Here is a 27,447-nt window from a genome sequence, read left to right as displayed (position 1 = left end):
TTTAGCTTTTTCCCGGAAGTTTTTGCTTTATAATTAAGTACCAGGTCTTGGAGAATGAAGGTCGCCTACGTCAGGATGGGAATTCTGCCTCATGTTGACCTTTCAGATCATCTTCCTTTTTCCTTTCCATCCTGCTCCCCCTTCAGCCACCTGGGACAGTAGATTTACAGGAGAAGAGGGAACATTGAAACATGGGGAATACAGATACAATTTGAGAAAACATTTCAGAGTAATTAATCACTGCCTTTTGGTCATTTTGAAATTTCACGTAACGTTAAAAGCTGACTTGTTTTTTTTCACTTCATCAGTGAGTTTTAAAGCTGTGAACACTGTTAGGGGCTGTTGCTGCCATAATCCCAAGAATCCAGAGTTCAGGGAGCGATCTAGAAAGGAAGGCACAGGTTGGGCGCAGGGAAGGTGGTGGGCGGGCTGTCCCATTTCTAGTAATAGCCTTGTCGTTGTCTGTTCTGTCTGATAATAAAGTGGCCACTCCAGCTTCCTTATGCTTATTGTTTCGTGTTTGTTTGTTTGTTTTTTATGCTTTTCAATCTGTTGATTGAAAATTTGACTTTAAAGGTACGTTTCTGGTAGACTGCAGTTGAATGTTACCTTGTTATTAGTTTGGGAATCTCTACCTTTTTACTTAAATGTTTAGTCCATTTATATGTAATATAATTATTGATCTGGTTGCTTGTTTCTTCTTGTCTCTTTTTTTCCCCCTCTGTTGCTCCTTTCCTGGCTTTCTTTGGGGTTAACTGAATTTTTTTTAGTATTCCATTTTAATTCCCTGTTGGTTTTCTAGCTGTCCTTTCTGACATGTTTGAGATTACTCCTAAGGACTGTAATTTGCACCTTTAATTTACCGTGACCTATTTAAAGTTAACGTACTACTTTGCATGAGCTGCAGGATCCTTAGAGCAGTGCAGCTGCGTTTACTCCCTCTGTTCTGTCTACCTTATCTGAGGATGTTACTGACTGGACCATCACTCATGTTGCAGGGTTTTTTTCCCTTAGTGGTAATGCTTTTTTTATTGATCATTTTTGTGTTTCTCCTTCTTATAACGTGGGGGGGGTGCATTTGGATGACTGGATAAGACTAAGTGTGCCATCTGTAGCCATGATAATCATATCCTTGCCACTTCCATAAAGATGAAATCCAAACCCATTGGTCCAATCAAGAATTGATGAGGAAAGCTTGAATTCGAAGAGGATGATTCAAGCCAGAATGATTCCACAGATATGGCAGGAGGCTGCAGGTCTGGGAAACAGAAGTGCACCCTTGTCCCCAGTGCCTCTGTCCTTCTGTGTAGGCATCATTGTCAGCCATGATTGATACACTGGTGCCGTGAGTGGAAGCAAAATACAGTTTGTCACCCTCTCAGCGTGTGTGTCTCAACAGCCTGCATTGAGCTACTTGGGGCTGTTTACCAAAAATCATCACTCCTGGACCTCACTCCGAACCTGCACAACCAGGGTCTGAATGGGAGATCTGGGGCCTGTGTTTTAGGGTAAGCGCTCCAGGCTTGTCTCAAACGCAGCAGTATCTGGCTGTCACTGCTCTCAGGCTCTTCCCTGCGGCCCCTGACTTTCTGTGGACCGGACTCGATGCTATTAATGTTTATCTTTAAGATGAACAAGTGTGAGGCTGATGAAACAGTTTGGTCATAGTCATAGAATTCTAGAGCCTGCATACAGGTGCCTTCGAGGTCACAGTCTTAGGTTACAGAGGAGGAAACAGGCCAGGTGAGAGTGTCTTGAGTGGTTGTTACGACTCTTTGGCTCATAATACGTAAGGTACTTTGCTGTGAATCGTGGATCAGAATAACGTGTGAGAGCTTTTCGGTACTGTGTAAGTGAATTTTTCGTGTTAGGTGTTATTTTTAATCCAGTTTAACCGTCTCTGCCCTTCAACTGGGGTCTGTAGCCCATTTGCGCTTGGTGTGGTTACTGGTGTGGTTTGGTTTTCCTGCCTCTGCGAGCTGTTTCCCGCCTGTCCCAGCTCTTCTTCCTTTTATTTTCTCCTGCCCCCTTTTAGATTGAATATTTTTTATGATTCCGTTTTTTGGCCTTTTGACTTGCTGTGAGTTGGTAGGTTTTTAGATGTTTAATTGTTGCTGTAGAGTTTACAGTTAGTGTGCCCCTCTGACTTGTTGCCGTCTGTGTGTGCAAGAACTTGAGGACGATGTGCTTCGCTCTTTCTCTGCCCTTGTGCTATTGTAAGTTACACGTTTTACCCTCTCACGTGTTATAAACTGCACAGGGCATTCTTCGCCTCTTTATTTTACAGTACATCATTTTCTTTAAATAGTCAGTTATCTCTTAGAGATGTCTGTTAAATAGGAAGAGGCTTTTGTGTTTCCGCATACGTCTCCGTTTCTGACGGTCTTCGTCCCTTTGTGCAGATCCTGACTCCCGTCTGGTATCACTTTCGTTTTGCTTGAAAGACTTCCTTTCGTATTTCTTGTAGTGCAGGTCTGCTGCTGGTGATGGTTGCCAGCTTTTGTATGTCAGAAAAAGTATTTCACCTTTGTGTTTGAAAGACGTGAATTTCAAAGATATTTGAGCGCTTTCTGTTCACTGGGTGTAGAGTGTGGGTTGACCTCTTTCCTTTCAGTCCCTTAAAAATGCTGCTCTCTTGTCTCTAGCTTGTGTTCTTTCTGGTGAGAAGTCTGTGTAATTCTTGTCTTGGTCCCTCTGTCTGTATATAAAGAGAGTTGTTCTCTGCGTTGCAGAATTTACTGTCAGCGTTTGGCACTTGACTCGTTGACAAGGTGTTGGTGTTCTGTTGGATGTGTGAGCATTCAGGTCCCTGCTGCCCCTCTGTTCTGATGCCTCCGTTCTCTGAGCCCCGCGACTGAATTTCTGCCCCCGGTGCTTCTGGGGGCAGTTGGAACATGTCTGTAGGAAAAGGAGAGGCGCGTCCTCAGGCACCCGTGGCCTCTGGGCTGGTTCTGAGTCTCCTGTGAATGCTGGTACCACTCGAGACGCATCAGAGGGCCGTGTGACTTCTGCTGCGGCAAGGCAAGGGGCAGCGCTTGGTCTCCCAGTGTTATAAGGAGTGTTTCTGATGTCTCTGATAGTTGGTGTGGATGACTACAGCTCAGAGTCTGATGTGATTATTGTACCTTCAGCCCTGGACTTTGTCTCACAAGATGAAATGTTGACGCCGCTGGGGAGGTTGGACAAGTATGCTGCGAGCGACAACGTGTTTAACAGGTACGTGCACGTCCCCGTCGTTAAAGAGGAAGCGGAGGGAGGGTTTATGACCAGAGTTACAGGAGGGAAGATAAAAGGACCCAGGTTACGGGTGCCCCTGGGCCACCAGCTGTCCCTGAGCATGGCCGCCGGTCCCGCTGTCTGTGCCCCGGTCCTGGTGAGCCGGCTGCGCTGCTTCTCGGCTTTTCCGCAAAACAAACCCAAGGAACACTGTCTTTTTGCTGTTAGGCATGATCCTGACAGTCACATAAGGTGCCTGCCGAGGAGTCTGATTCTTCCAGCAGATGGTGCTGTCTGCCTACTGTGCGCGGGCGGCTGCCAGGGCCGCAGCGGCGGCGACTGGGCCCAGGCTCTTCCTAATGCGCTGTTTACCCAGATGTGTCCCCAGGCCCCATATGACACTTTCCTGGGAAACCTTGGTCTTTGCTTAAATGTTTTCAGTAGATATGTATAAAACTCAGTGACTAAAATATGTCAAGATAATGCTTTATATAATGAAGAATAGAGATATTTTTCCATTATGACTATTAAAGGTAGCTATTTGAAACACATTTTCAGTGACCTTAGATATTTGTCAGATAGTTGAAGAATATTTTGGTAAATATTCACTCTCATCTTGTTAAAATAAAATCCACACTGGCATTTGTCATGTTGGAAATTAGTGACTTAATTTTTCCTTAGTATATTTTATAATACATATTTCTTGTAAACTAATATAGATTCTGCCCTTTCAAATGCCAAATGTTAGCTGTCGAAGTCACTGAACACCATGTCATCTTCTTTTCCCGTGTAGACAAATGGTGGCCCGGAGTTTGCTGGATACACTGAGGGAAGTCTGCGATGATGAAAGAGATTGTATTGCCGTTTTGGAAAGAATTAGCAGATTAGCTGATGACTCAGGTATATGTTTATGCGGAGAAAGGTTTCTTTCACTGAATTCGTGTTTCTAAAACTTACTGAAAACCTAGTGTGACGTGAGATCTCTTGAAAAGATTTCCTAAGAGAATCATCAACCCTATCAGCGAGAAGAAGGTAAGAACCTGCTAAGGCCGCGCGTTCCGCCCGCTCGGCTGAAGTCTGGAAACTTCTCGTCAGAAAAGTCCAAGAACGTTGTCTTGCATCATGTACATTAATAGTATCTTAGGATTGATAAAAACCTTGAAAATAATTTTGAATAAATTAAAAAGGGTGGAGTGGGCTGTAAGGTTCTTAGGTGAAATGTCAGATGCATTACTTGTATTAAAAAAAAGTTAACCACCCCTTGTAACACCAAAGCTGCCTTGTGTGTAAAGTGGAGGTAAGTGGAGAGTCTGCTTAAGGAAGAGGTGAACTTGACTTGATGCTTAGAATACAGTTTATTAAGTTTTTTTAAAGAATAGTTTTATTGTGGTAAAACACACATGAAATTTACCATTTTAACCTAATACTTTATTAAGCATATTTTTGTGTTTGACTTTAGAAACAATCAAAAATAATTTTTTTAATTCATGATCTCTTTATTAAAATGTGTTTTTCAGTTTCCAGCAGACTTTTTGGCATGTCAGCAGGTCTCATCTTCAGTTTTAGATGAGTTCATCTTTTTGTGGCTCCCTTCTCTGGGACTGTGTTCACTATTTACATAGCTTTAAGTATTTTTATCACCTTGTGGAAGACGCCGTCTGTGAGCGTACTGACGTGCTGTCTCGCTGTGATGGTCTGTGTTCATAGCTGCTCGCGTCTGTGCTGCTTCCGGAGCAGTTTGGGGTGTCTGGTGGATGGTGACCGTACTCGCGGTCTGTTTCGGTCTGGCAGAGGCAGACACGTCACCTTCCACTTCCGGCACCGTTGAGCCCATTGTGCGTACTCCTTTGTTAGGAGAGACTTACTCTTCAAGGAGGAATTTCTATTTGTTTTCTTCTGCCTGTTTACCAGCTATAGTGGTGTTCCTTCTGTCTGTATATTTTGTGTGTGGTTTTAAATATGTTCCCAAGTTGAGTTTCTGATAAGTATCTCTGTTGACATTTGCACTCGCACTTTGTTCGGTAAACATAAAACAGTGCATACTCGACGCAAGTTCTGGGTTCCGTGCTAGAACTATTACTAAGACGAGGAAGAACTCTTGTCATCAGATTAATGAACGAATGCAGCCGACACACTAACGTTGTTATCCCGGGAGGATTGGCTGGCTTCAGAGTCGGGGAGTTGGGGTTGGTTTGGTGGGGACCGTGGGGGTAGAGGGCCGGGCTACTCGCAGAGGGGAGGACAGGCCAGAGGTGGGTCCGCAGTGGGTCACTGCGCCTGCCGTGAGAGAGGAGACTGCAGTGGGGCGGCTGCAAGGTTCCCACGGCCCCCGCGGCCCCCGCGCCAGGGAGCTCGCACTTCTGTGAGTGAGAGCAGAGCAGCAGTGGGGGTGACGGAGGGCCAGCTGGGGCGACGCCATGGCTGCCGTGTGCTTGGAGGGAGCCAGCGAAGAGGGCTGGCCGGCCGCGGTGGTCGGGAACGCCGCTGAGACCGCTGCGGCTTGAACTTAATGCGTGTAACCCCCTCCCAAACCAGCAAGGCGCTTAGAACCCTGCACGCTGCCTTTTCTGTTCCAGCTTTTACCTTTGTTCCTTTGTTCCCCTGAATTTGTTCGTCTTTTGGAGGTGGCTGTACAGCGAGCGCTTGTGCAGACTCACCGCTGAGTCTGTTTCCATGCCCCTCACTGGTGCGCCTCTTGCCCAGCCCTTCCGCCCCCTCCCGCCCCCCCTCCGCAGGAGCACGGATTGCTGGGGGCCTGGGAGTGGCGCGCCCTTCCTTTTGTCTGGAGGTGTTTCCGTTTCCCCGTTACGTTTTTTGCGGGGAGAGGCAGTCAGGTTTACATGTTTATTTTTGGAGGAGGGACTGGGGACGGAACCCAGGACCTCGTGCATGCTGAGGATGTGCTCCACCACTGAGTTGTGCCCTGCCCCGCGCCATTACTGTCAAATGGCACGTAGCTGAGTGGGACGATCTAGCTGGCGCTGTTGCTCTTACCCACTCTGCTCTTGCTATGAAGTCAGCTGGCCCGACGCCGTCGTTGAGGAGGCCTGGGTGTTCCTGACTGCTCCAAGACTGCTGCTCCTTGAGCCTGTGCGGTGTCGCTGCCCCCTGCTCAGGTGCAGCTTTGCTTTCATTTATTCGTCTCAGGACAGTGCCTTCCATGAATTGAAGATTCCTGTCTCTGCATCAGATATGGGAACTTCTCAGCCTTTAACATTTTGAATATTCCCTCTCCTCCACCTGGAACTTTTCTGAACTTTTGTACGTGGTTCAGAAGACAGAAGTCCTGCTCGAGCAGCATATCTTCCAGGTTCTCACTGTCCAGCCCTTTGTCCCCCGGCAGAGCGCTCGCTGCCAGGTCCTAGCCTGCACCGACTTGAGTATTTGATGCCGCTGACGCTGGTGTTCCTTTTCAGGGGCCTTGTGCTTTTGTTCTCTGCGCATCCTCCTTGCTCACGGGTAGTGAGTGACCCCTGAACACACAGATCAGTTTGAACCTTACACAGAGTCACCCTGGGTGTCATCCTGGGTGTATTCTTTTGTGCTCCTCTCTGAACCGCCGAAGCTCATGCCTGTGCATGTAGCTATTTAAAGTTTTCTGAAAATTACCACCCAGGGATTGCAGTTGAATATTCTGCAGCCTGTTCATCCGCCGTTCTGTCCGTGGACCGTCAGCCACACGTGTGCATGTCCCGGGGCGGCTGCTCGGGAGGGGAGCCCCGCGGTCAGAGGTTATGCCTGTGCTCATTTTTGACGCTATGTTGAGGTTTCCAAAGTGACACAATGGTTTGTAGCAGCAGCAGCAGCGGTGTCTGAGAGTCTCTGTTGCTTCCCGTCTTCACCAGCTCTTCTTTGTTTATTTAAAATTTTGCCAGAGAGGTAGTGGTTTGCCTTTGCATCTCACTGTCGTTTTCATTGACATTTCCTACCGACCAGAAAGGCTGGGCACCTGGTCACTTGCTTACTGGCTGTCCGGGAATCTTCTTTTTGGACATACCTGTTCAAGTCCCTTCCCCTTTTTAAGGCTGACAGTCTTTTTTCTTATAGATTGGCAGGATTCCGTATTCCGGATACGAGCCCTGTGTCACCCAGCGGAGCTTGTACTTTGAGGTGTATTTTCCTCTCTGTCACCCTGAGAACGGCGCCTGCTCTGGGAGGGCAGTTCTCCCTCTCACGGACAGGGCCGCCTGTGACCCCTTTCCTCAGCCCAGAGTCGTGGCTGTTCCCCACGGTATCTGACCTGGAAGCCACACTGATCGTACCCCTGACTCAGGTTACATCCCGGCTGGACTTGGCTCCTGCATACGGTGTGCAGCAGGGGCTGCATCCCGTTCTGTTTCTTTGTCAATGTGTGGACACAGCGCGTGTATTTAAGAGACTGTCTTCCCTGCTACACCTCAGTTACCAGTTGTCTCTCTGTCTGGTCCACGCCTGGACTCTGTTTTGTTCTGTTGGTCTGTTTGACTAAGCAGGGCTTTGAGGAAAGAAAAGTTACTGATTTCATTCTCAACGAAGACTGGAACTTCTTTTGCTTGAAAAATAGGTGTATTACGCCAGCATTCGCAAATTCAGTCAGAAAGAGTACCTTTATTAAAAATTAGTTTTTATTTCTCAAAACAGAAGTGCACTATTTTGTTCAAGTACCGTCTGACTTCACATGGCACCGCCGTGCAGTGGAAATTCCCAATGCCAGGTTGTTGATAAAATTTTTAGCTTTGTACAGTGCTAGGACATACTCTCCTGATAGTTTCATTAATTTCGTTTGTTGAAAGTTAAATTTCCTCTGGACGCATTTGTACATTACCGTAACGTAGCTGTGGGAACAGAGTCGATTGGTGCCAGGGCACTGAGGAGGGCTGGTGCAGCGGGCTGTGCTGGGGACTCCGCATGTCTGCCAAGGCTCAGCCACTTCGTTTCTTCTGTGAACTGCCCATTCGTAGCCTTAGTTTCTCTCTTCTGTTCATGTGAACGAGGGGTTCTTTATGCATTTCTTTATTAACACTTCATTATACATGTATTTCCTCCCAAAAGTTCTGTCTTTTACTGAATGTGGCATCTGTGGTGTATAATGAAGTTTTTCTTTATAAAGTGAAATTAGCTCATCTTAGTTTCTCAGTTTGCCTTGAAAGGGCTTTTGATCTTTAAAAAGAAAAACTGGCCCTGTGGTTCACGTCGAGTTTGTGTGTGGTGAGCAGCCTAGGAATCCTGCCTTGTTTCTCATGTGACCGGCTGACCTTCCGACCAGTGCTTGCTGGACGATTCCTCTTTTGGAAACCCGGAGGTTTGCGGTGCTGTGTCTGCCACGCGTAAACCTGCCGCGTCTGCTTGGGTCTTGTCGGGCTTTGTTTTGGTTTTTTTACGTCCACTGGTCTCCTTTATACTCACTCGCCCCTCATCTTACTTGAGTCCGACTGTGCGCCCTCCGCTAGCTGGCTGCCTTTGGGCTAGGGGCCAGTCCTTCTGGCTTGTGCTGGGAGGGGCTGGTAGCAGAGCCGACGGGTGGTGGCAGCTTGTAGTTGGTGGGTGGGATGTTAGGCGCAGGGCTGGTGATGAGCAGGTGCAGTCCCCGTGCACACAGTGAGACAGACGCTGGGACGGGGCAGGCCCCTCGCCCACGGGGTCGGCCCCCCTCAGGCCAAGAGAAGAGTCGCAGGCGCTCTGGGTGGAGGAGGGGTCTGGCGCTTCCTCACTGGCCTCCCACCAGACCCGGTGGTGCTCCTGTGGGAGGACGTCGTTCACGCGCTCCAATTTCACCAGAACCAACAGTGAGAGCGGAGCTGATGGAGCAGGTGCCCCACATCGCCTTGTTCTGTCAAGAAAACCGGCCCGCCATCCCCTATGCTTTCTCCAAATACCTGCTGCCTATCGTGGTGAGGTACCTGGCAGATCAGAATAACCAGGTGAGTGTGCCCTCTCCACATGGTCTCGTGGGTGTTCAGTGGCCCCCAGGTGGTCTCATTGGGGGGTTCCTTCCTCTGCGACTTGGTTTCTCTGTTTTTCAAAACACCCGCGTGTCCCTGGAGGTGTCTTTCATGCCAGTCGGGCTGCATCCTCACCTGGTGCCCTGCTGGTATCCCGCAGGACATCTGTCACTTTGAGACCTAGTGTACAAGAACAGCGCTTCTGCTCCCCCTTGTCTGTTACAGCACCACCTGCAGAGTTCTGTTTTAGCCTTAGTTGAAGAAAATAGCCACCGACTTTTATTTGCAAGGTTCTGCCGGTTGTGAGCGCCTTTAAGTTGGGATGAGAGGTCTTCAGACGTGTGAGATTCGGGTGTTAGCCTGTGGTTACCGTGAGTGAGTCCCAGGTTCTCGGGCCCATTCTCTCCCAGGTGAGGAAGACCAGCCAGGCGGCCCTGCTGGCTCTGCTGGAGCAGGAGCTGATTGAACGGTTCGACGTGGAGACCAAAGTGTGCCCCGTCCTCGTGGGGCTGACCGCCCCCGACAGCACCGACGACGTGAAGACGGAAGCGGTGGCCGTAAGTGGAACTGCTTCTCCATTTAGGGAAAAAGTGTCCTGTGTTGACAGGCAGGAGGTGCTCGTTACACGTTTCACTGCATCCATACTATAGGGTGTCCGAGTAGCCACAGGTCATTGCATTTGAGATATGATGCTGGGCCCGGAAGGGACATAGCCGTCTAGGGAAAAGGTGCTTTCTGTGCCCCGTGCTGTGCAGAGCACCTGTGAATTCGATGGCTGCGTCACTGGGCTCTGAGAAAGCAAGAAGTACAGCAAGAAAGTAACGAAATAACTGTAAATTCATTATAGCAAATGGGAAAATAAGATGGGAAGAAGAGATGGTATTCTCCCCTTGAGAGTGTTCTGCCACTTAATACAGCCTCGCTTTACAGTCTTGGGGGGAAAAAAGACTGGAAAAATTACCGGTGCAGTTGGGAAACCCAAGCCCCGTATGGACTGAGGAAGTATTTTATGTTTCCTTAAACTATAGGCTGTTAATAAATAAGCAAGCTGGAAAAGTCTTAGTTTGAAAATGTTTTCAGTGTGTTTTTGTTCGTTCTTGTTTCAGATAATGTGCAGAATGGCCCCCATGGTTGGGAAGGACATCACCGAGCGCCTTATCCTCCCCAGGTTCTGTGAGATGTGCTGTGACTGCAGAATGTTTCACGTTCGAAAGGTATTTTGCTGCTGCTGTTTAAGAAAAGGTGGTTCTGGTGGTCACTGTATTGCTCTGTGAAACTCAAAAGGTTATTTTTAAAGAACTCTGCAATATTGTGAAATGCCACCGATGCTTTTCTCGTCAGGTGTGTGCTGCCAACTTTGGAGACATTTGCAGCGTAGTTGGCCAGCAGGCTACTGAGGAAATGTTGGTAAGTATTGCAGAAAGGAATTATGGAGGGAGCAGCGTGTTACAAAGTAGCACGTTAAGTTTGAAACACTGACGGTTACCCCCAGATTTTATTAACACAGTCCCATGGAGCTAAACCAGGAAGATAGTACCACTTCGAGTTTAGGAGTTTAAATTTCTGTAGGCTGAACTGTGTTTTGTTAAGGACAGTTTGTTAAAAATGTAGGTATGTGTAAGAACCATCAATCCCTGTTTAACGCTTGCATTTCTATAAAATCAATTCTTATTTATTCAAACAAATTTTTACTTCTATTGCAACCCTCAAGTATTCTAGTGGCAGATTTATAGCAGGTGATTTTTAAATGGTGAGTTTACGGGATACAAACGCTTGATGTAGAAGTTAGCATGCTTGAAGAGCCCGAGTCCGCCCGTCGCCGCAGTGAGGAAGGACAGGCTCCTGGGTGGTGCTCCAGCTGTGCGTGTTGGGGTGTTCTTCCTTCTCCGTAGTCAGTACTGGTCTGAATCAGGCGTGAGCTTGCTTAGAACTGCTAACTTGTAATAGTAAATAGGCCTTCTGAATTTTATTAACAGAAATCTAATGTTTGAAATGCTGTCAAAGCAGAAAATGAAATAAAAGTAAGCCCTGGAGGCTGGTGTCTGTTGCCTGACGGGCCCCATCCCTGTCGCTAGCTGCCTAGGTTTTTCCAGCTTTGCTCTGATAACGTGTGGGGCGTCCGGAAGGCCTGTGCCGAGTGCTTCATGGCAGTTTCCTGTGCAACGTGTCAAGAAATCCGACGGACTAAATTATCCGCACTGTTTATTAATTTGATCAGTGATCCTTCACGTTGGGTAGGGTTTCGCTTAATTATCATTTTTATAAAATAATACAGTTTATAGAAAACATGATTTGATTTCATAATTTAAGAATAATTGATCATTTAAGGCATGTTATTGCTAATGCTTTTAGTAGACAGTAGACTATTATAGTAACTGTTTTCTTTTAATTTTTTTTGTGGGGGTGGGTATTAGGTTATTTTTTAATTTATTTCTGTGGCAGTACTGGGGATTAAACCCATGACCTTGTGCATGCTAGGCACATGCTCTGCCAATGAGCTACACCCTCCCCCCACTTAACCTGTACGTAATTTCTGTTCCACTTAGATGTTTTATAGGGTCTCATATTCGTGTTCTCATGTTGTAACTGTTCAAGCAGGATGAAAAATTTAGAAGGAGGAAATAATTGATGAGGAATGATGAATCCTAGCTGAAGACGGACTTATGTTTTATTCCTGTCCTTTTTTTCTTCCTAGGTTCGCCAGGCAGCTTTTCAGTCTCTGGGACCTTTCATATCTACTTTTGCTAATCCATCTAGCTCAGGCCAGTACTTTAAAGAAGAAAGCAAAAGTTCAGATGATGCATCAGTAGAAGAGAAAAATAGGTATAATTTTTTAAACTTTGCTTTCCAGTTTCCCTGCTTGTGAATATTTTTTTTCATTTTCACTATTTTTATAATGTTCTTTTTGGAGCGTTTTCTTTTTCTTTTGATTAGAAGAATTGGTAGATATTTTCGTAGTTTTGTTTTAAGTACGTCTGTTAAACGTCTCTGGTTACACGTTCTCAGAACAGCGCCTGCTGGTGTAACAGCATTTGAAAGACTGGTGGTCAGGGATATCAGAATTTTGGCATTTAGCAGCTTGACCGAGCACTGACAATTATCTGGCTCTAGGAAAAATCAGTATTAGAGAATTTATATTTTCGACAGTTTGAAGTGGCTGTTATTCATACAGAATTTGATACTTCCAAGAATTTAATACTAGAGAAGATTTTTTTTTGTCTCTTTGAAGCCATACCAGGAGATTTAAGTTGGGACAAACTGGTAATTTTTCATTAGGCAAATAGAATGAGTTGGCCAGTTATTCTTTTTTTTCCTGCTAAGAAAATTAAAATTTAATTTGATGCCGAAGTAAGACAGTGATCCAGGCACATCAGGCCCTTGGAGTAGTTTTATATGCCAGATGGCCCTTTAACTGGGTTCTTTCTGTGTATTTTAAACGCAAGTTTCTGAAATTCATCAAATGATAGATAAAGTCTTAAGTAGGATTTAACCATTTGCTCCCCACCCTCACCGAACAATATCCTGCTACTTTAATTTTTTTTTTTTCTTTTTTTTTTTTTTTTATTTTTATTTTTTTACATTTTTATTGATTCATAATCATTTTACAGTGTTGTGTCAAATTCCAGTGTTCAGTACAATTTTTCAGTCATACATGGACATATACACACTCATTGTCACATTTTTTTCTCTGTGATTTATCATAACATTTTGTGTATATTTCCCTGTGCTATACAGTGTAATCTTGTTTATCTGTTCTACAATTTTGAAATCCCAGTCTATCCCTTCCCACCCTCTACCCCCCCCCCGGTAACCACAAGTCTGTATTCTCTGTCCATGAGTCCATTTCTGTCCTGTTTATGCTTTGTTTTTGTTTTTTAGATTCCACATATGAGCGATCTCATATGGTATTTTTCTTTCTCTTTCTGGCTTACTTCACTTAGAATGACATTCTCTAGGAGCATCCATGTTGCTGCAAATGGCATTATGTTGTCGGTTTTTATGGCTGAGTAGTATTCCATTGTATAAATATACCACATCTTCTTTATCCAGTCACCTGTTGATGGACATTTAGGTTGTTTCCATGTTTTGGCTATTGTAAATAGTGCTGCTATGAACATTGGGGTGCAGGTGTCATCCTGAAGTAGATTTCCTTCTGGGTACAAGCCCAGGAGTGGGATTCCTGGGTCATATGGTAAGTCTATTCCTAGTCTTTTGAGGAATCTCCACACTGTTTTCCATAGTGGCTGCACCAAACTGCATTCCCACCAGCAGTGTAGGAGGGTTCCCCTTTCTCCACAGCCTCTCCAGCATTTGTCATTTGTGGATTTTTGAATGACGGCCATTCTGACTGGTGTGAGGTGATACCTCATTGTAGTTTTGATTTGCATTTCTCTGATAATTAGTGATATTGAACATTTTTTCATGTGTTTTTTGATCATTTGTATGTCTTCCTTGGCGAATTGCTTGTTTAGGTCTTCTGCCCATTTTTGGATTGGGTTGTTTATTTTTTTCTTATTGAGTCGTATGAGCTGCTTATATATTTTGGAGATCAAGCCTTTGTCGGTTTCACTTGCAAAAATTTTCTCCCATTCCGTAGGTTTTCTTCTTGTTTTATCTCTGGTTTCCTTTGCTGTGCAGAAGCTTGTAAGTTTCATTAGGTCCCATTTGTTTATTCTTGCTTTTATTTCTTCTAGGAGAAAATTTTTGAAATGTATGTCAGATAATGTTTTGCCTATGTTTTCCTCTAGGAGGTTTATTGTATCTTGTCTTATGTTTAAGTCTTTAATCCATTTTGAGTTGATTTTTGTATATGGTGTAAGGGTGTGTTCTAGCTTCATTGTTTTACATGCTGCTGTCCAGTTTTCCCAACACCATTTACTGAAGAGACTGTCTTTATTCCATTGTATATTCTTGCCTCCTTTGTCAAAGATGAGTTGACTAAAAGTTTGTGGGTTCATTTCTGGGCTCTCTATTCTGTTCCATTGGTCTATATGTCTGTTTTGGTACCAATACCATGCTGTCTTGATGACTGTAGCTCTATAGTATTGTCTGAAGTCTGGGAGAGTTATTCCTCCAGCCTCATTCTTTCTCTTCAGTAATGCTTTAGCAATTCTAGGTCTTTGATGGTTCCATATAAATTTTATTATGATTTGTTCTAGTTCTGTGAAATATGTCCTGGGTAATTGGATAGGGATTGCATTAAATCTGTAGATTGCCTTGGGCAGTGTGACCATTTTAACAATATTGATTCTTCCAATCCAAGAGCATGGAATATCTTTCCATTTTTTAAAGTCTTCTTTAATTTCCTTCATCAATGGTTTATAGTTTTCTGTGTATAATTCTTTCGCCTCCTTGGTTAGATTTATTCCCAGATATTTTATTACTTTGGGTGCTATTTTAAAGGGGATTGTTTCTTTACTTTCTTTTTCTGTTGATTTATCGTTAGTGTAAAGGAAGGCAACTGATTTTTGAACATTAATTTTGTAACCTGCTACCTTGCTGAATTCTTCGATCAGCTCTAGTAGCTTTTTTGTGGACCTTTTAGGGTTTTCTATATATAGTAACATGTCGTCAGCATATAATGACACTTTTACTTCTTCTTTTCCAATTTGGATCCCTTTTATTTCTTTCTCTTGCCTGATTGCTGTGGCTAGGACTTCCAGGACTATATTGAATAGGAGTGGTGATAGTGGGCATCCTTGTCTTGTGCCAGATTTTAGTGGGAAGCTTTTGAGTTTTTCACCGTTGAGAACTATGCTGGCTATAGGTTTGTCATATATAGCTTTTATTATGTTGAGATAGGTTCCCTCTATACCCACTTTGGCGAGAGTTTTTATCATAAATGGGTGTTGAATTTTATCAAATGCTTTTTCTGCATCGATTGAGATAATCATGTGGTTTTTGTCCTTTCTCTTGTTGATGTGATGGATTACATTGATTGATTTGCGTATGTTGAACCAGCCTTGTGTCCCTGGGATGAACCCCACTTGGTCATGATGTATAATCTTTTTTATGTGTTGTTGGATTCTATTTGCTAAAATTTTGGTGAGGATTTTGGCGTCTATGTTCATCAGTGATATTGGCCTATAATTCTCTTTTTTTGTAGTGTCTTTGCCTGGTTTTGGTATCAGGGTGATGGTGGCTTCATAGAAAGAGTTTGGGAGTATTCCCTCCTTTTCAATCGTCTGGAAGAGTTTGAGAAGGACTGGTATGAGTTCTTCTTTGTATGTTTGGTAGAATTCCCCGGTGAAGCCGTCCGGTCCTGGACTTTTATTTGTAGGGAGGTTTTTAATTGCTATTTCTATTTCCTTTCTAGTGATCGGGTTGTTCAAGTGTTCAGTTTCTTCTTGATTCAGTTTTGGTGGACAGTATGTTTCCAGAAACTTGTCCATCTCCTCTCGGTTATCTAGTTTGGTTCCATAGAGTTTTTCATAGTATTCTCGTATGATATTCTGTATTTCTATTTTGTTTGTTGTAATTTCTCCATTTTCCTTTCTTATTTTGCTAATTTGTGCTCTCTCTTTTTTCTTCTTTGTGAGTTTGGCCAGAGGTTTGTCGATTTTATTTACTTTTTCAAAAAACCAACTTTTGGTTTGGTTGATTTTTTCTATGGTCTTGTTAATCTCTATTGTATTTAATTCCTCTCTGATCTTTATTATTTCCTTCCTTCTGCTGCTTTTTGGGGCTTTTTGTTCTTCTTTTTCTAATTGATTTAGGTGGTGGGTTAACTTGTTTATTTGAGATTGTTCTTCTTTTTTGAGAAAGGCCTGTATCGCAATAAACTTCCCTCTTAGCACTGCCTTTGCTGTGTCCCATAGGTTTTGAGTGGTTGTGCTTTCATTATCATTTGTCTCAAGGTATTTTTTAATTTCAGCTTTGATTTCCTCATTGATCCATTGTTTTTTCAATAACATATTGTTTAATCTCCATGCTTTTCTTTTTTTCTCCTTTGTTTCTCTGTTGTTGATTTCCAGTTTCATGGCATTGTGGTCAGTAAAGATGCTTGAGATAATTTCTATCTTCTTAAATTTGTTGAGGTTTCTTTTGTGTCCAAGTACATGATCGATCCTGGAAAATGTTCCATGTGCACTTGAAAAGAATGTATATTCTACTTTTTGGGGGTGTAAAGCTCTGAAAATATCCACCAAATCTAGTTTTTCTATTGTAGTATTTAATTTCTCTGTTGCCTTGTTTATTTTCTGTCTGGAAGATCTGTCTAGTGATGTTAATGCAGTGTTAAAATCTCCAACTATGATTGTATTCCCATCAATATCCCCCTTTATCTCTGTTAGTAATTCTTGTATGTACTTAGGTGCTCCTATATTGGGTGCATATATATTAACGAGTGTGATATCTTCATCTTGTATCACTCCTTTAATCATTATAAAATGTCCTTCTTTATCTTTCTTTATGGCCTTTGTTTTAAAGTCTATTTTGTCTGAAATCAGTACTGCAACACCTGCTTTTTTGGCTTTTCCATTTGCATGGAATATCCTTTTCCATCCTTTCACTCTCAATCTATATGTGTCCTTCTCCCTAAAGTGGGTCTCTTGTATGCAGCATATTGAAGGTTCTTGCTTTATAATCCACTCTGCCACTCTATGTCTTTTGACTGGAGCATTTAGTCCATTAACATTTACAGTAATTAATGATAGATGTGTGTTTATTGCCATTTTGAACTTATCTTTGCAGTTGAATTGGTATATCCTCTTTGTTCCTTTCTTCTTCCTTTTGTGGTTTGGTAATTTTCCTTTGTATTATCATGGATTTTATTTAATTTTTGTGACTCCCTTGTAAATTTTTGACTTGTGGTTACCCTTTTTTGTAAATCTATTAACCTATACCCGTTTTTAATAAACTGATAATAACATGATCTCAAACCCATCCTACTGTTAAAAAAAATTTAAAAAAGAAAGAAAAAAAATTCTGTATTTCCCTGCCTCCCTCTCCCACTCTCAGTGGTTTGTATGTCTTCTTTTATAATTTCGTGTTTTCTTTATTTGTAATTCATGAGTTATCACCTTTCCAGTTGTACGTTTCTCATTTCTGTAGCATCCTGCTGCTTTTCTATTTAGAATAGCCCTTTCAATATTTCTTTTAGCATGGGTTTAGTGTTGCTAAACTCCTGCAGCTTTTTTTTGTCTGTGAAACTCTTTATTTCTCCTTCTATCCTAAAGGATAGCCTTGCTGGATAAAGTATCCTAGGCTGCATCTTTTTTTCATTCAGGGCTTTGAATATATCTTGCCACTCCCTTCTGGCCTGTAGTGTTTGTGTAGAGAAATCAGCTGAGAGCCTTATGGGGGTTCCCTTGTAGTTCACTCTTTGCTTTTCTCTTGCTGCCTTTAGAATCATTTCTTTATCCTTGACTCTGGCCATCTTGATTATGATATGTCTTGGTGTGGGTCTATTTGGGTTCTTCCTGTTTGGGACCCTCTGAGCTTCCTGTACTTGGATATCTGATTCCTTCTTTAAGTTTGGGAAGTTTTCAGTCATGATTTCTTCAAAAACCTTTTCAATCCCCTTTGATCCTTCTTCCCCTTCTGGGACCCCTATTATGCGAAGATTGGGACGCTTTATATTATCCCATAGGTCCCTTATGCTATTATCATTATTTTTTATTTGCTTATCTTGTAGTTCTTCTGAATGGGTGCTTTCTGTTGCCCTGTCTTCTAGATCACTAATTCGTTCCTCTGCATTAACTAGTCGGCTTTGCACAGCTGTTAGATCATTCCTCATCTCTGTCATTGAGTTTTCCCATTTTGCTTGGCTCTTCTTTATAGCTTCAATTTCATTTTTGACATATTTTATTTCTCTAAGCATTATCTCTTTTAATTCCTTCAGCAATTTGATCACTCCTTTTTTGAAATCTTGATCTAGTAGGCTATCGATGTCTATTTCATTGAGCTTTCTTTCAGGGGATTCCTCTTGTTCTTTTAATTGGGAAAGGTTTCTCTGCTTCTTCATCTTGCTCATACCTCTCTGGCACTGTGGTTTATGAAGTATCAATTGTCTATTTTGGATCTTAAGGATTTTATCTATCTAATGCCTATTTAGGAATAGAACTTAGGGAAAAAAAAGAAAAAAGAAAAAAAAGAAAAGAATAAGAGAGAGAGAAAGATTTTTAAAAGAAGGGAGAAAGAGGGTTTGAAAACAATGTATAATGAATAATAGAAGAGCGGGTTGAAGCAGAGTATTAATCGGGTGGAGAAGTCCTTTTAAAACCTTAAAAAAAAAAAAAGGGGGTGGGGAGATGAATATATGTGTTTGAAGCCTGTGTCTAATCAATAACAGGACATCAAAACCCAAGAGAAATAGAAATGAATTAAGAAGTAAAAATTAAAAGAGTAATTGAAAATAGAACAGGTAAAAACAGATTAAAACAAAACAAAACAGAAACAAAAACAGAAAACAAAAAAACAAAACAAAGCAAAACAAAAACCAAAAAAAAAAAAAATAAATAAATAAATTAAAAAAAGGGGGGGTTGTCGGTGTTCTCCTGGAGTGTGTGTGCTTTTAATGTGATGTCCTTCTGTCTTCCTCCTGTTTTGGAAGCTCAGCTTGTTTTCATAGGCCCTCCGTTGGTGCCCTCTTCTGTGCTGCTCCCAGCTCCTGTCGGCAAGCAGATCGCGCCTCTCCTATCGCGGGGTCAGATGCACCTCTCCTCTGCTGCGGGCGGGCGGGTCACTGCCCTGCTACTTTAATTTTTAAAATTTAATTTGCATGGTATCAGAAAAACTGTAGAAATAGCACACAGAATCCCATAGGCCCTTCATCCAGATTCTTCAAATGTTAAAAATCTTATACTTGCTTTATTTTTTTTTAACATTTTTTATTGAGTTATAGTCATTTTACAATGTGTCAAACTCCAGTGTGCAGCACAACTTTTCAGTTACACACGAACATACATATATTCATTGTCACATTTTTTTTTCGAAGTGAGCTACCACAAGACCTTGTATGTATTTCCCTGCACTTCACCATACTTGCTTTAATTTTATTTTCTCTCTGAATTCTTTGAGGTAAGTTTTAAGCTTATTAATACTTACTCTTTTTTACCTTAAATATTTCACTATGCATTTCTCAAAACACGACAGTAATACATAGCCACAGTCTAATTAACACAATTAAGAAATTAACACACAGTATGTCATCTGGAGACGTCATTCAGATTTCACCAGTTAACCCAAAACAAAGGAAAAAAAATCTTTAGACTTGATTGAAAAATACGTAATTCATACAGATACAGAAGACGTTTCTTTTGCATAATAGCACCAGCTTCAAGGACTGTTTTGGCGGTGGGGCAGGTGGGGAGTCGGAGAGGGAAAGGATCTTTCCAGCCGTCGAGGCCAGTCCCTCGTTTTTATGAACAAAGAGTAAGTGTGGAGTCAGCGGGGCTGGTGCGGGGCTGGCTCTGAGTTCTTGCACGGCTGTGACAGGAGTTTATTAGTCTGTGTGCACTTTATGGTGATAAAGATGGAAGAGAAACACCAGGATTTTTGTGCTGTCACTGTGTGGGGTGATTTTGGATGACTTATTAGATATTTTTATGTTTTTAAAAAATTATTTTGAAGTAATCGTGTTTCTAGAGACGATGTTTCTGAAGACAATGTGAAGATTATTGTGAGGTGAAGCCACAGCGAGGACGTTGGTCACCTCAGGAGAGCTGTGTGGGGCCCTGTGACCGGGATGTCACGCAGGCAGTGTGTGTCCTTCCAGGGCGCAGGCCTCGTGAGCTCCTGTATGAGGCCTGCGGTCCAGATTTCCCGCGCTCCCCCCACAGACTGACCTGCAGTGTCCGCCCGCATGTCCCCGGCACTCTGAGGCCGAGGTGCCTGTCCCCACTTCATGTGGCCCCAGGGTTCTCGAGCCTGTTTCCTCAGAAGGAGATCGCTCTGCAGTTCCCCCGTCCGTTTCGTGTGGCTTCAGTTCCTTCCTCTCTTCCGGCCTTTCCCTCTAAGCCTAAGAAATGCTGCTCCTGAGCCTCCCTTCGTGCAAGGACATGGCCTCCCTCCCCGCTGTCTGTCTGTGCCCCGCTGCCTCTCTGGGCCACCTACGGCCAGGCCTGGGCAGGCACACCCAGGGTTCTGCGCAGATCAGTGGCCACGCTGGCATTTCCCACTTTCCATGGGCTGCAGCCTCGGCTCAGGGCCTGGCCGGACGTGCCGAGGTCCTCGCGGCGTCCTCCCTTGGGGTCTTGCCCGCAGCACGCGGTGAGTGAGCAGACTGTGGGCTTTGTCGGGACAGGCACGTGTTCCTTCTCCGGCCTGGCACCGACCGCCATCATCCAGGGCACCTCTCTCACCTGCCCTCCTGCAGCCCTTGCCCTGCCTCAGCTCCACCCACTTTCTCTCCTGCTTCCAGAATTCTCTTCCAAAAATACCACTTCCAGAAAAGCAGCTCAGTTGTCCCTTGTTTCTTGTGGCCCACGGGGCTGTTCCAGGGCTGTGTGGTACGGGATGCTGTGATCCCTGCAGACGTCTCCCGTGCGGCTGTTTTCTCAGTGGCTGGGCCTCGACCACCCCTCCTGCCTTCACACATGCCGTCTCTGCTGCTCTGGGTGTGTTTTCTTCCCTGTAGCCTCAGAAACGTTTATTGGTTCTTTCAAACACAGCTCACACTGTTTCCTCTAAAGCCTTTAAGTTCACCTCCCATCTCTGCCCGCTGAGTCCCGCGTGGACACACCTGGACTGAGACTGTGCGGCCAGCCAGCCGCTCTCATCTTCGTCCTCTCTGCCTCCAGTGTAACCTCAGGAGCAGGATCGGCCCCTTGTTCACGTGTGAATCCTCAGTACCTGCCGGGGTCGTTTCCTGGCCCCAGCAGGTGTTCAGCACACGTTTGTTATATTTAGTTGAGTCAAATGAGATGCAGGGAATAAACATTAAAACTTACTGCAGTGCTTTGGCATAGGTGATGGATGCAGTGATCCGTGGACTTGAATTTGGGAGCTGCCCTGTCCTAATCAGTGAGGTTATGGCTCTGGGGAAAACTTCTGGCCCTGGAGCTGGAAAGTGGGGAAGAAGTAAAAATCACTTACACTTGGATTTTAATGTATCCTGTGAGATAGTCAGGAAAGGTCTCTTCTAATGCTGTATAGAGGAATGTTTCCCTCGGTGTAAGCAGGTAGGTTTTAATTCTCAGCTTTTTGATATGTCATTGGAGCACAGGGGCAATACCATAATCCTAAAAAGCAGATGATTTTTAAGATATATTTAGCTTTAAATGCATTGTACGAATCTGTCTTCCTACTATTTCTTTGTAATCTTTGTATTACTAAAATTAGCATCGTATTGTCGAATCCTGACATTCTTAAATGTTAGCTTCTTCAGCTAATGCATAAAGCTTTGGTGTCTAGACTTAACAGGTGTTTACACCTCTGAACACAGAACACCTGATTTTTGGGAAAAAAAACATTATCAGTAATAGATGTAAACTACTCAATTTGTATGAATAATTTGTAATTTTTAATATTTATCTTGTCTAAATGCTTTATGTAGTGTCCTTCATTGATTTTTTGCAGTAATTCTTTTTATAATTTTCACTTTCTTTTTCCCGAACAAAGCAATGAAAGGACCAGAGACCAGGAAGCCCCCGAGGATGTCCAGATCAGGCCGGAGGACGCCCCCGCGGAGCCAGCCGCTGGTCCTCCCCGTGTTGAACTGGAAGGCACGCCGGAAGACGGTGCTGAAAGCCCTCGGAGACCTCCTGGCGAAGGAGCCACTCTGGTGGGCAGCTCTGTGCTCTGTGCTTGGTCCTCAGAGCCCCCCCAGGAGGCGGCCGGCGACGAGAAGGACAGAAAGCCTGGGCATGGCCGGTCTGCATCACGGTTGGAGGAGCCAGGCCTCCTGGACCAGGAGTACAACTCCTTCCATTTCTGGAGGACTCCTCTTCCCGAAATAGATCTTGACGTGGAGCTGGGGCAGGGCTCTGGGAGCCCCCTCAGCCCGGAGGGCCCGGGAGCAGCGCCCCAAGTCTCCGTGCCTGGCTCTGCGAGCCTCACCATGGCCACCAGGAAGGAGCTGGAGGAGCTGATCGAGAACCTGGAGCCGCACGTCGACGACCCGGACGTCAGAGGTAGGGGGCCGGCACGCGCTTCCTCTGAAGCTGGCAGGACACGTTACGGCCTGACTTTGTCCCTCAGAAAAATTGTCTTTTCAAAACTTATTTCGGGGGAGGGTAGAGCTCAGTGGTAGAGCGCATGTTTAGCATGCACGAGGCCCTGGGTTCCATCCCCAGCACCTCTGTTAAATAACTAAACCTAAACCACCCCCATCCACCTAAACAGCAACCGCCACCAAGAAAAGGTGGAATCTCAGGCATCCTCAGAGGGGAAGAGTTTTTGACCGTTGTCTTCATGTATTCTTGTCTTCATAGTGATGCCCAATCTGATTCAGGGAATCAGTGTGAGATAAGCTCGTCCCTGCGCTCCTAAGTGTAGCGTTTACAGGTGTGCGGGTTCACACGTGCTGATGTTGTCAGTCATCGAGTGTTTCACATTCGGTTTCCCGTCTGGAGCCCTGCTTTCACTGTCCAGCTCTCAGTCTCGTTGGCCTTTTTATGAACCGGCAGCTGCAGAGTTGTTAACGGGGGTGCTGGACAGAAGGGTGTGTCTTGCTGTGCAGTGGGTGCTCTCACTACTGGGTACGTCTGCAGGAGTCACCGTGGCGTCTTTGTTCTCCAGTTTTGACTTGTTCCGTTGGGTTACTCACGCCCCACCCAGATTCTGTCATTATGAATAATGGCTGTAAAGGTGGTTTTGTGTGAACATAAGCAGTTGCTCTCATTGAGTGGAATTCATGCTCTGGTCAGTCGGTGTGGGAAGTGAGGCTCTGAGCCCTGGGTCTGCGCGGGGGCCAGGGCTTCCAGGTCTGTTGGTTGGGGGCCTGTGCACTTGTGACCAGTCAGTGAAACCTGAACTGTTACCTAAAACAAGAATTTAGAAAAATCCCCAGACTGTAAGTCTTCAGCTCTTTTATCACTGTGGGTTTTTTTTTTTTTTGCCTTGTTATTCGCAAAAGCTAAAATTACTGAACTGTTAGGAATGCCCATTCTTAAAGTAGACAAAGTGACACCTTCAGGATCTTCCTAAAACACGAAAATTCTTGTGATGTTTGAACTGTGACAGGCTCACCAGTGGTTGTGAGGGCAGCTGTCACCTGTATCTGGCTTTGACTTACCATGACTTTTAAAGATTTCCTGTGGTCATTCTGCACTTAGAGGAAAACTGAATGACTTGATTAAAGGCAGACTATTACCCTAGATGGTTGAAAGTTATCTTTCTTTACCTGGCAAGGGTCGGGTCCCTTGCGGCGCCCCCCGCTTCCGTCCCCAGCAGCCAGCAGTCTGCTCTGTGACCCTGTGGTTCGCCTTCTCCAGAGACGCGCCCGTGGGGTCAGGCGCGGGGGCGCCCTGAGTCTGTGTTTGAGGTTATCCCACTGTTCTGGGTCCCAGGAGTTCACTTCTCCTTACGAGTGTTTTCAGTAGAATATCCTGTTTTTATCCCTCACGGTGGATTCTTTTCTACGAAAACCTTACAGCTTGACTTTCTTGGCTTTTTCCTCAGTTGTGGCTCTGGCTGTTGGTTTTTACCCCTGAAACCCAGGACTCTGCTCTTCATAACGATCTGATGATCTAGCAGATACGGAGGTTTGGTTTCACTTGACAAACGAGAATCTTGATCAAAACCCAGTCTTTGTGGCCCCTCCATCCCATCCTCCCAGCCCAGACAAGGAGAGCTGAGAGGAGTCACACCCAGACCGGGATGTCCATGTCTGAGGGCCGTCAGCCCTGAAGCAGTGTTCACCTTCACAGCCCTCTGCTTCCTGTTTAAATAAGTGCTGCCATCGTTTATCAATTTAAGTTTTATTCAGTTGATCAAACTGAAGTAGCTCTCGTGATTTTTCTTACAATCCTGATTTTCATGGGAAAAGATGGCTGGCTGGCGTTTCTGGGAGCCCTCGCTAGTCACACTTGCTGGTCAGTTCTCTGACACATGGTACACACACTTAATAAATATTCATTGAAATCTTGAATATGCTACTTTAAATTCTTTTTTAACAAATGAGCTAAAAAGTAATATGCATAGTTTGCTTTTTGAAAAGACTCACGTGGATGTATGAGTTTCAGAATATGACTTTGTGTTTTGGAGAAATTAACACGGTTTGACTTAAAATTGTACTGAAAGTTTACAGACTGCAAACGAGAGGTTTTAGTAGTAACACCATACTATGATTCAATCAGTTCTTTCTGATTCAGCTCTTAAACCTGCTGTGATTTAAATTCATCATGTTCTTTCTGCCCATAATGATGATACTTTGATAACATATCCATCCACTGGTGGATTCATCCAGCATTACTTAGCGGGCAGCTGTTAAGTGCCAGACCCTCTCCTGGGCACTAAATACACGCCAGGAACAAACCAGACAAAAATCCCAGCCTCAGTGAGCGTGGCAGGTGAGACTCACTTCACAAACTGTGTTCTGATGTCCTGCCGCCAAACACGGGATCTGTGCTGGGTGTGTGGCTGCAGGATTCCGGAGCCTTGATTTTGCTGAAACCCGAGGGCGTGTTGAACCCAGTGTGAATTTCAGTAACTGCCAGACTTTTCAGACCGTTAGGTGTTTTGAGTTTTTAAGGGTGTCCCTTAACTTGGGATGCATTTTTCTTTTTTAATCCTGCCACTGTGGGCAGCCATCTCCTTCAAACTGGTAGAGAATGTCTGCCTTTTTGAAAGGCAGAACTTTGACCCAGAATTGGAAATGGAGTTCTGACAGGACTAAGGTAGCTGTGTTGTGTGGCTAAGTGTTTTTCTGGTGCTTGTGCCTGAGGACGCGGGGAGGTGCCCGGGGCGTGATAGCCGGCCCCTTGGCGGGTGGCTTTCGGCCTCCAGAGCCTTGTCCATGTCCCTTTCTGTGCTGTTCGGTGGGAGATGTCCTGGGAACAGTCACCAGACTCGGGAGTTTTTCTTCACGGTCTTCCCAGTCTAACTCTGACCTCCTCCAAGCACTGATGGATTAATGACTGGGTGTGGGTGTGCGTTTCTGGTCAGGAAAGTTAAGTGTTTCCGGGAACTAGAATGAGACGGTCCTGTCAGAAAAAGGAAGCCCGTTCTCGGCTGTAGAACTGAAAAAGGTCCTACGACGTGGAGGGAGTGAGACAGAGAGCCGGTGTAAGAGGCCCCTCTTCCAGACCCTGTACGAGGGAGTGTGGGGCATGTGTCCTGACACTGAAAATCGCTGGCAGGTCCGGGGGCCGGGCTGATTCAGGATTGAACCTGAGAGCGGCCGAGTAGCGTTCACGGCACCAGTTCTGAGACGACAGGGCCCACGGAGGACGGACTTGTCTCCAGGGGGCTTGGGCCCAGCAGAAGAATTGGGTCCTTTTGGCAGCTGTGGCCAGAAAAGTCACATTGCGGATTTTTGTGACTAACCACGAGCAGAGTGTGGGGCAGACAGAAGGTGTAGCTTCGCTGGGGGGAGTGCCGTCCGGGTTCCCGGCCAACCCTGTTCTGAGCAGCGGTCAGCAGGGGCCGTGTCCTCACAGACCTGTGGTAAACGCGCTCTGACCCAGGGTTCGTGTCCGCGTTGTAAGTGCACTGCAGAAGGGATGGAGCCCGTGGTCCCAGTGGTAGGTCTGTGGGCCCCCCAGGAATCGGCTCAGGCCCACCTCCATGATCCTGTACCCGTTTTCTTGAAGGAGGTGACTTCCCAGGGGTACTCGTTTTAAACTTTTATGAACATACAGACCTCAAGACAGAGATTAATGTGGAGGAGGAGAGTCTGTCATCTGCTCAGATGAGTGACTGCAGGCTCTGATCCGTTAGTCTCTCCTGGGAAAGGTTGGAGATGCGCCAGCCCCCCCCCCATGACTCATGTGAGACAGGACACTCAGACCTGCACACATTGGGGCGGTCGGTCTTCTCGGGTGCTGTTGTGCCTTCACCGTGGAAATGTGAAGGAGTCTGCAGGGGAGAGCTGGCTTGATTAAAGGATTAGTACAAATTGCTGCTAAACTCTCTGAAGAATGAGGATGCGTTCCATGGTAACTTTTCACGGTTGACACCTTCAGTTTATTTAATAAAGAATGACCTGATTGAATAGAAAGAACCTCATCCTGTGTTTCTTGTCTTTACTTCCAGGTACCTCATGTGCTGAATTAGAATTTTAAAAATGCTACAGCACCATAATAGGTTATCCTAATAAAGTACTCACTCTGATTGCTTCTAAAATAATCTTTAAGTATGGGGGGGCACACTTTCTATTTCTAATCTTTGTACTAAATACGTTTGAAGTTAAAATTTATAAATTCTGTATTTTGAGGATCCAGGTGGATTGTTACTTCAAGTAACACTAAACAATATTTTTTGCTAACTTTCTCCTTTCCTTGTGGGGGAAGGAAGAATGTTTTACCTTAGCCTTGAATCACTGTTATGAAGAAGGTGTCATTCACAACACTGACAAAACCGTTTGCCAGACTTGAGAACTGCTTGGTGATGACATTCTGGTTTGCTTCGAGCAAGACAGTCCCCTGTGTCTGGGACAGGTCACCAGTTTCATTTTCAAGAAGAATTAGAGGACAACACAACAAATTGGGATAAGATGTTTAAATGTAACTGCCACAGAAATCTTTGTAATTACCGCTGTTTTATGTTGGCAGGTGGCTGCTCTTCTGCTAAAATAGCTTAGTAAGTAGCCCTGTCAGCCCGTTCACGCACTACCCGACATAGTTAACTCACCGAGATTGACTCCAGCACTAGATAGCGTGTCTCTTCCTACTAACGCAGAATAATGTACAGTAGTGGATAAACACATTTAATCTCACGAAAGCGTATTAGTCTCTCCTTTTTCTCTCGGGGAACTAATGCTGCACCGCAGTAGAGTTTTCCCCCAGCTTTTTGATGGCAGTGTCAAAGCATCGCATCCCACTGATCCCATAACCCTGCAGAGGGAGGGGACCGAGCGCCCCAGCTGGCGCTCACTGGCCCTCTCGTCCCGCCCACAGCGCAGGTGGACGTGCTGGCCGCCGCCCTGCGCGCCTCCAGCCTGGATGCCTGCGATGAGCCCGGCGAGGTGGCCAGGAGGAGCCCCGTGCAGGACGAGCCGGCTGCCGGCGAGCTCCCCGGCTGCGGGCTCAGCCGCGAAGCCTCCGTGCCTTTGATCAGCGATGCTGTTGAGGTAACGAGGGGCACAGGGGTCGTCAGTGAGACGGTGGAGTTGGAGGCTCTGGGGGGGAACGGCCGTGGCTCACTTCCCAGTTAGCACGTCCTCTGTCTGTCAGCAGTTGTCTCAGTTCCCCCTTCACACAAAGTAAGA

At 45.0% G+C, this 27,447-nt stretch overlaps 1 protein-coding gene across 5 annotated transcripts in view; it reads left to right on the top strand.

Moving 5' to 3' along the window:
• The window catches only part of PPP4R1 (protein phosphatase 4 regulatory subunit 1), a 51,086-nt gene that overhangs the window by 13,104 nt on the left and 10,535 nt on the right, over positions 1 to 27,447 (top strand). For 2 of the 5 annotated variants that reach the window (XM_072949264.1, XM_072949265.1), the window contains 10 exons: positions 3,132 to 3,216; positions 4,010 to 4,116; positions 8,974 to 9,116; positions 9,548 to 9,694; positions 10,244 to 10,351; positions 10,479 to 10,544; positions 11,213 to 11,371; positions 11,833 to 11,960; positions 21,699 to 22,210; positions 27,137 to 27,309. In XM_072949264.1, coding sequence (XP_072805365.1) covers positions 3,132 to 3,216; positions 4,010 to 4,116; positions 8,974 to 9,116; positions 9,548 to 9,694; positions 10,244 to 10,351; positions 10,479 to 10,544; positions 11,213 to 11,371; positions 11,833 to 11,960; positions 21,699 to 22,210; positions 27,137 to 27,309 — 1,628 coding nt within the window. Of the gene's footprint in view, positions 1 to 3,080; positions 3,217 to 4,009; positions 4,117 to 8,920; positions 9,117 to 9,547; positions 9,695 to 10,243; positions 10,352 to 10,478; positions 10,545 to 11,212; positions 11,372 to 11,832; positions 11,961 to 21,698; positions 22,211 to 27,136; positions 27,310 to 27,447 lie in introns of those variants that run through there. The other 3 variants (XM_072949268.1, XM_072949267.1, XM_072949266.1) reach the window with 3 other exon arrangements.

The sequence above is a fragment of the Vicugna pacos genome, chromosome 24 (genome assembly GCF_048564905.1).
Source record: "Vicugna pacos chromosome 24, VicPac4, whole genome shotgun sequence".
In the NCBI taxonomy this organism is placed as follows: Eukaryota; Metazoa; Chordata; class Mammalia; order Artiodactyla; family Camelidae; genus Vicugna; species Vicugna pacos.
Note: the sequence above shows the minus strand (reverse complement) of the source record. Positions and strands in the feature narration are given on the sequence as shown.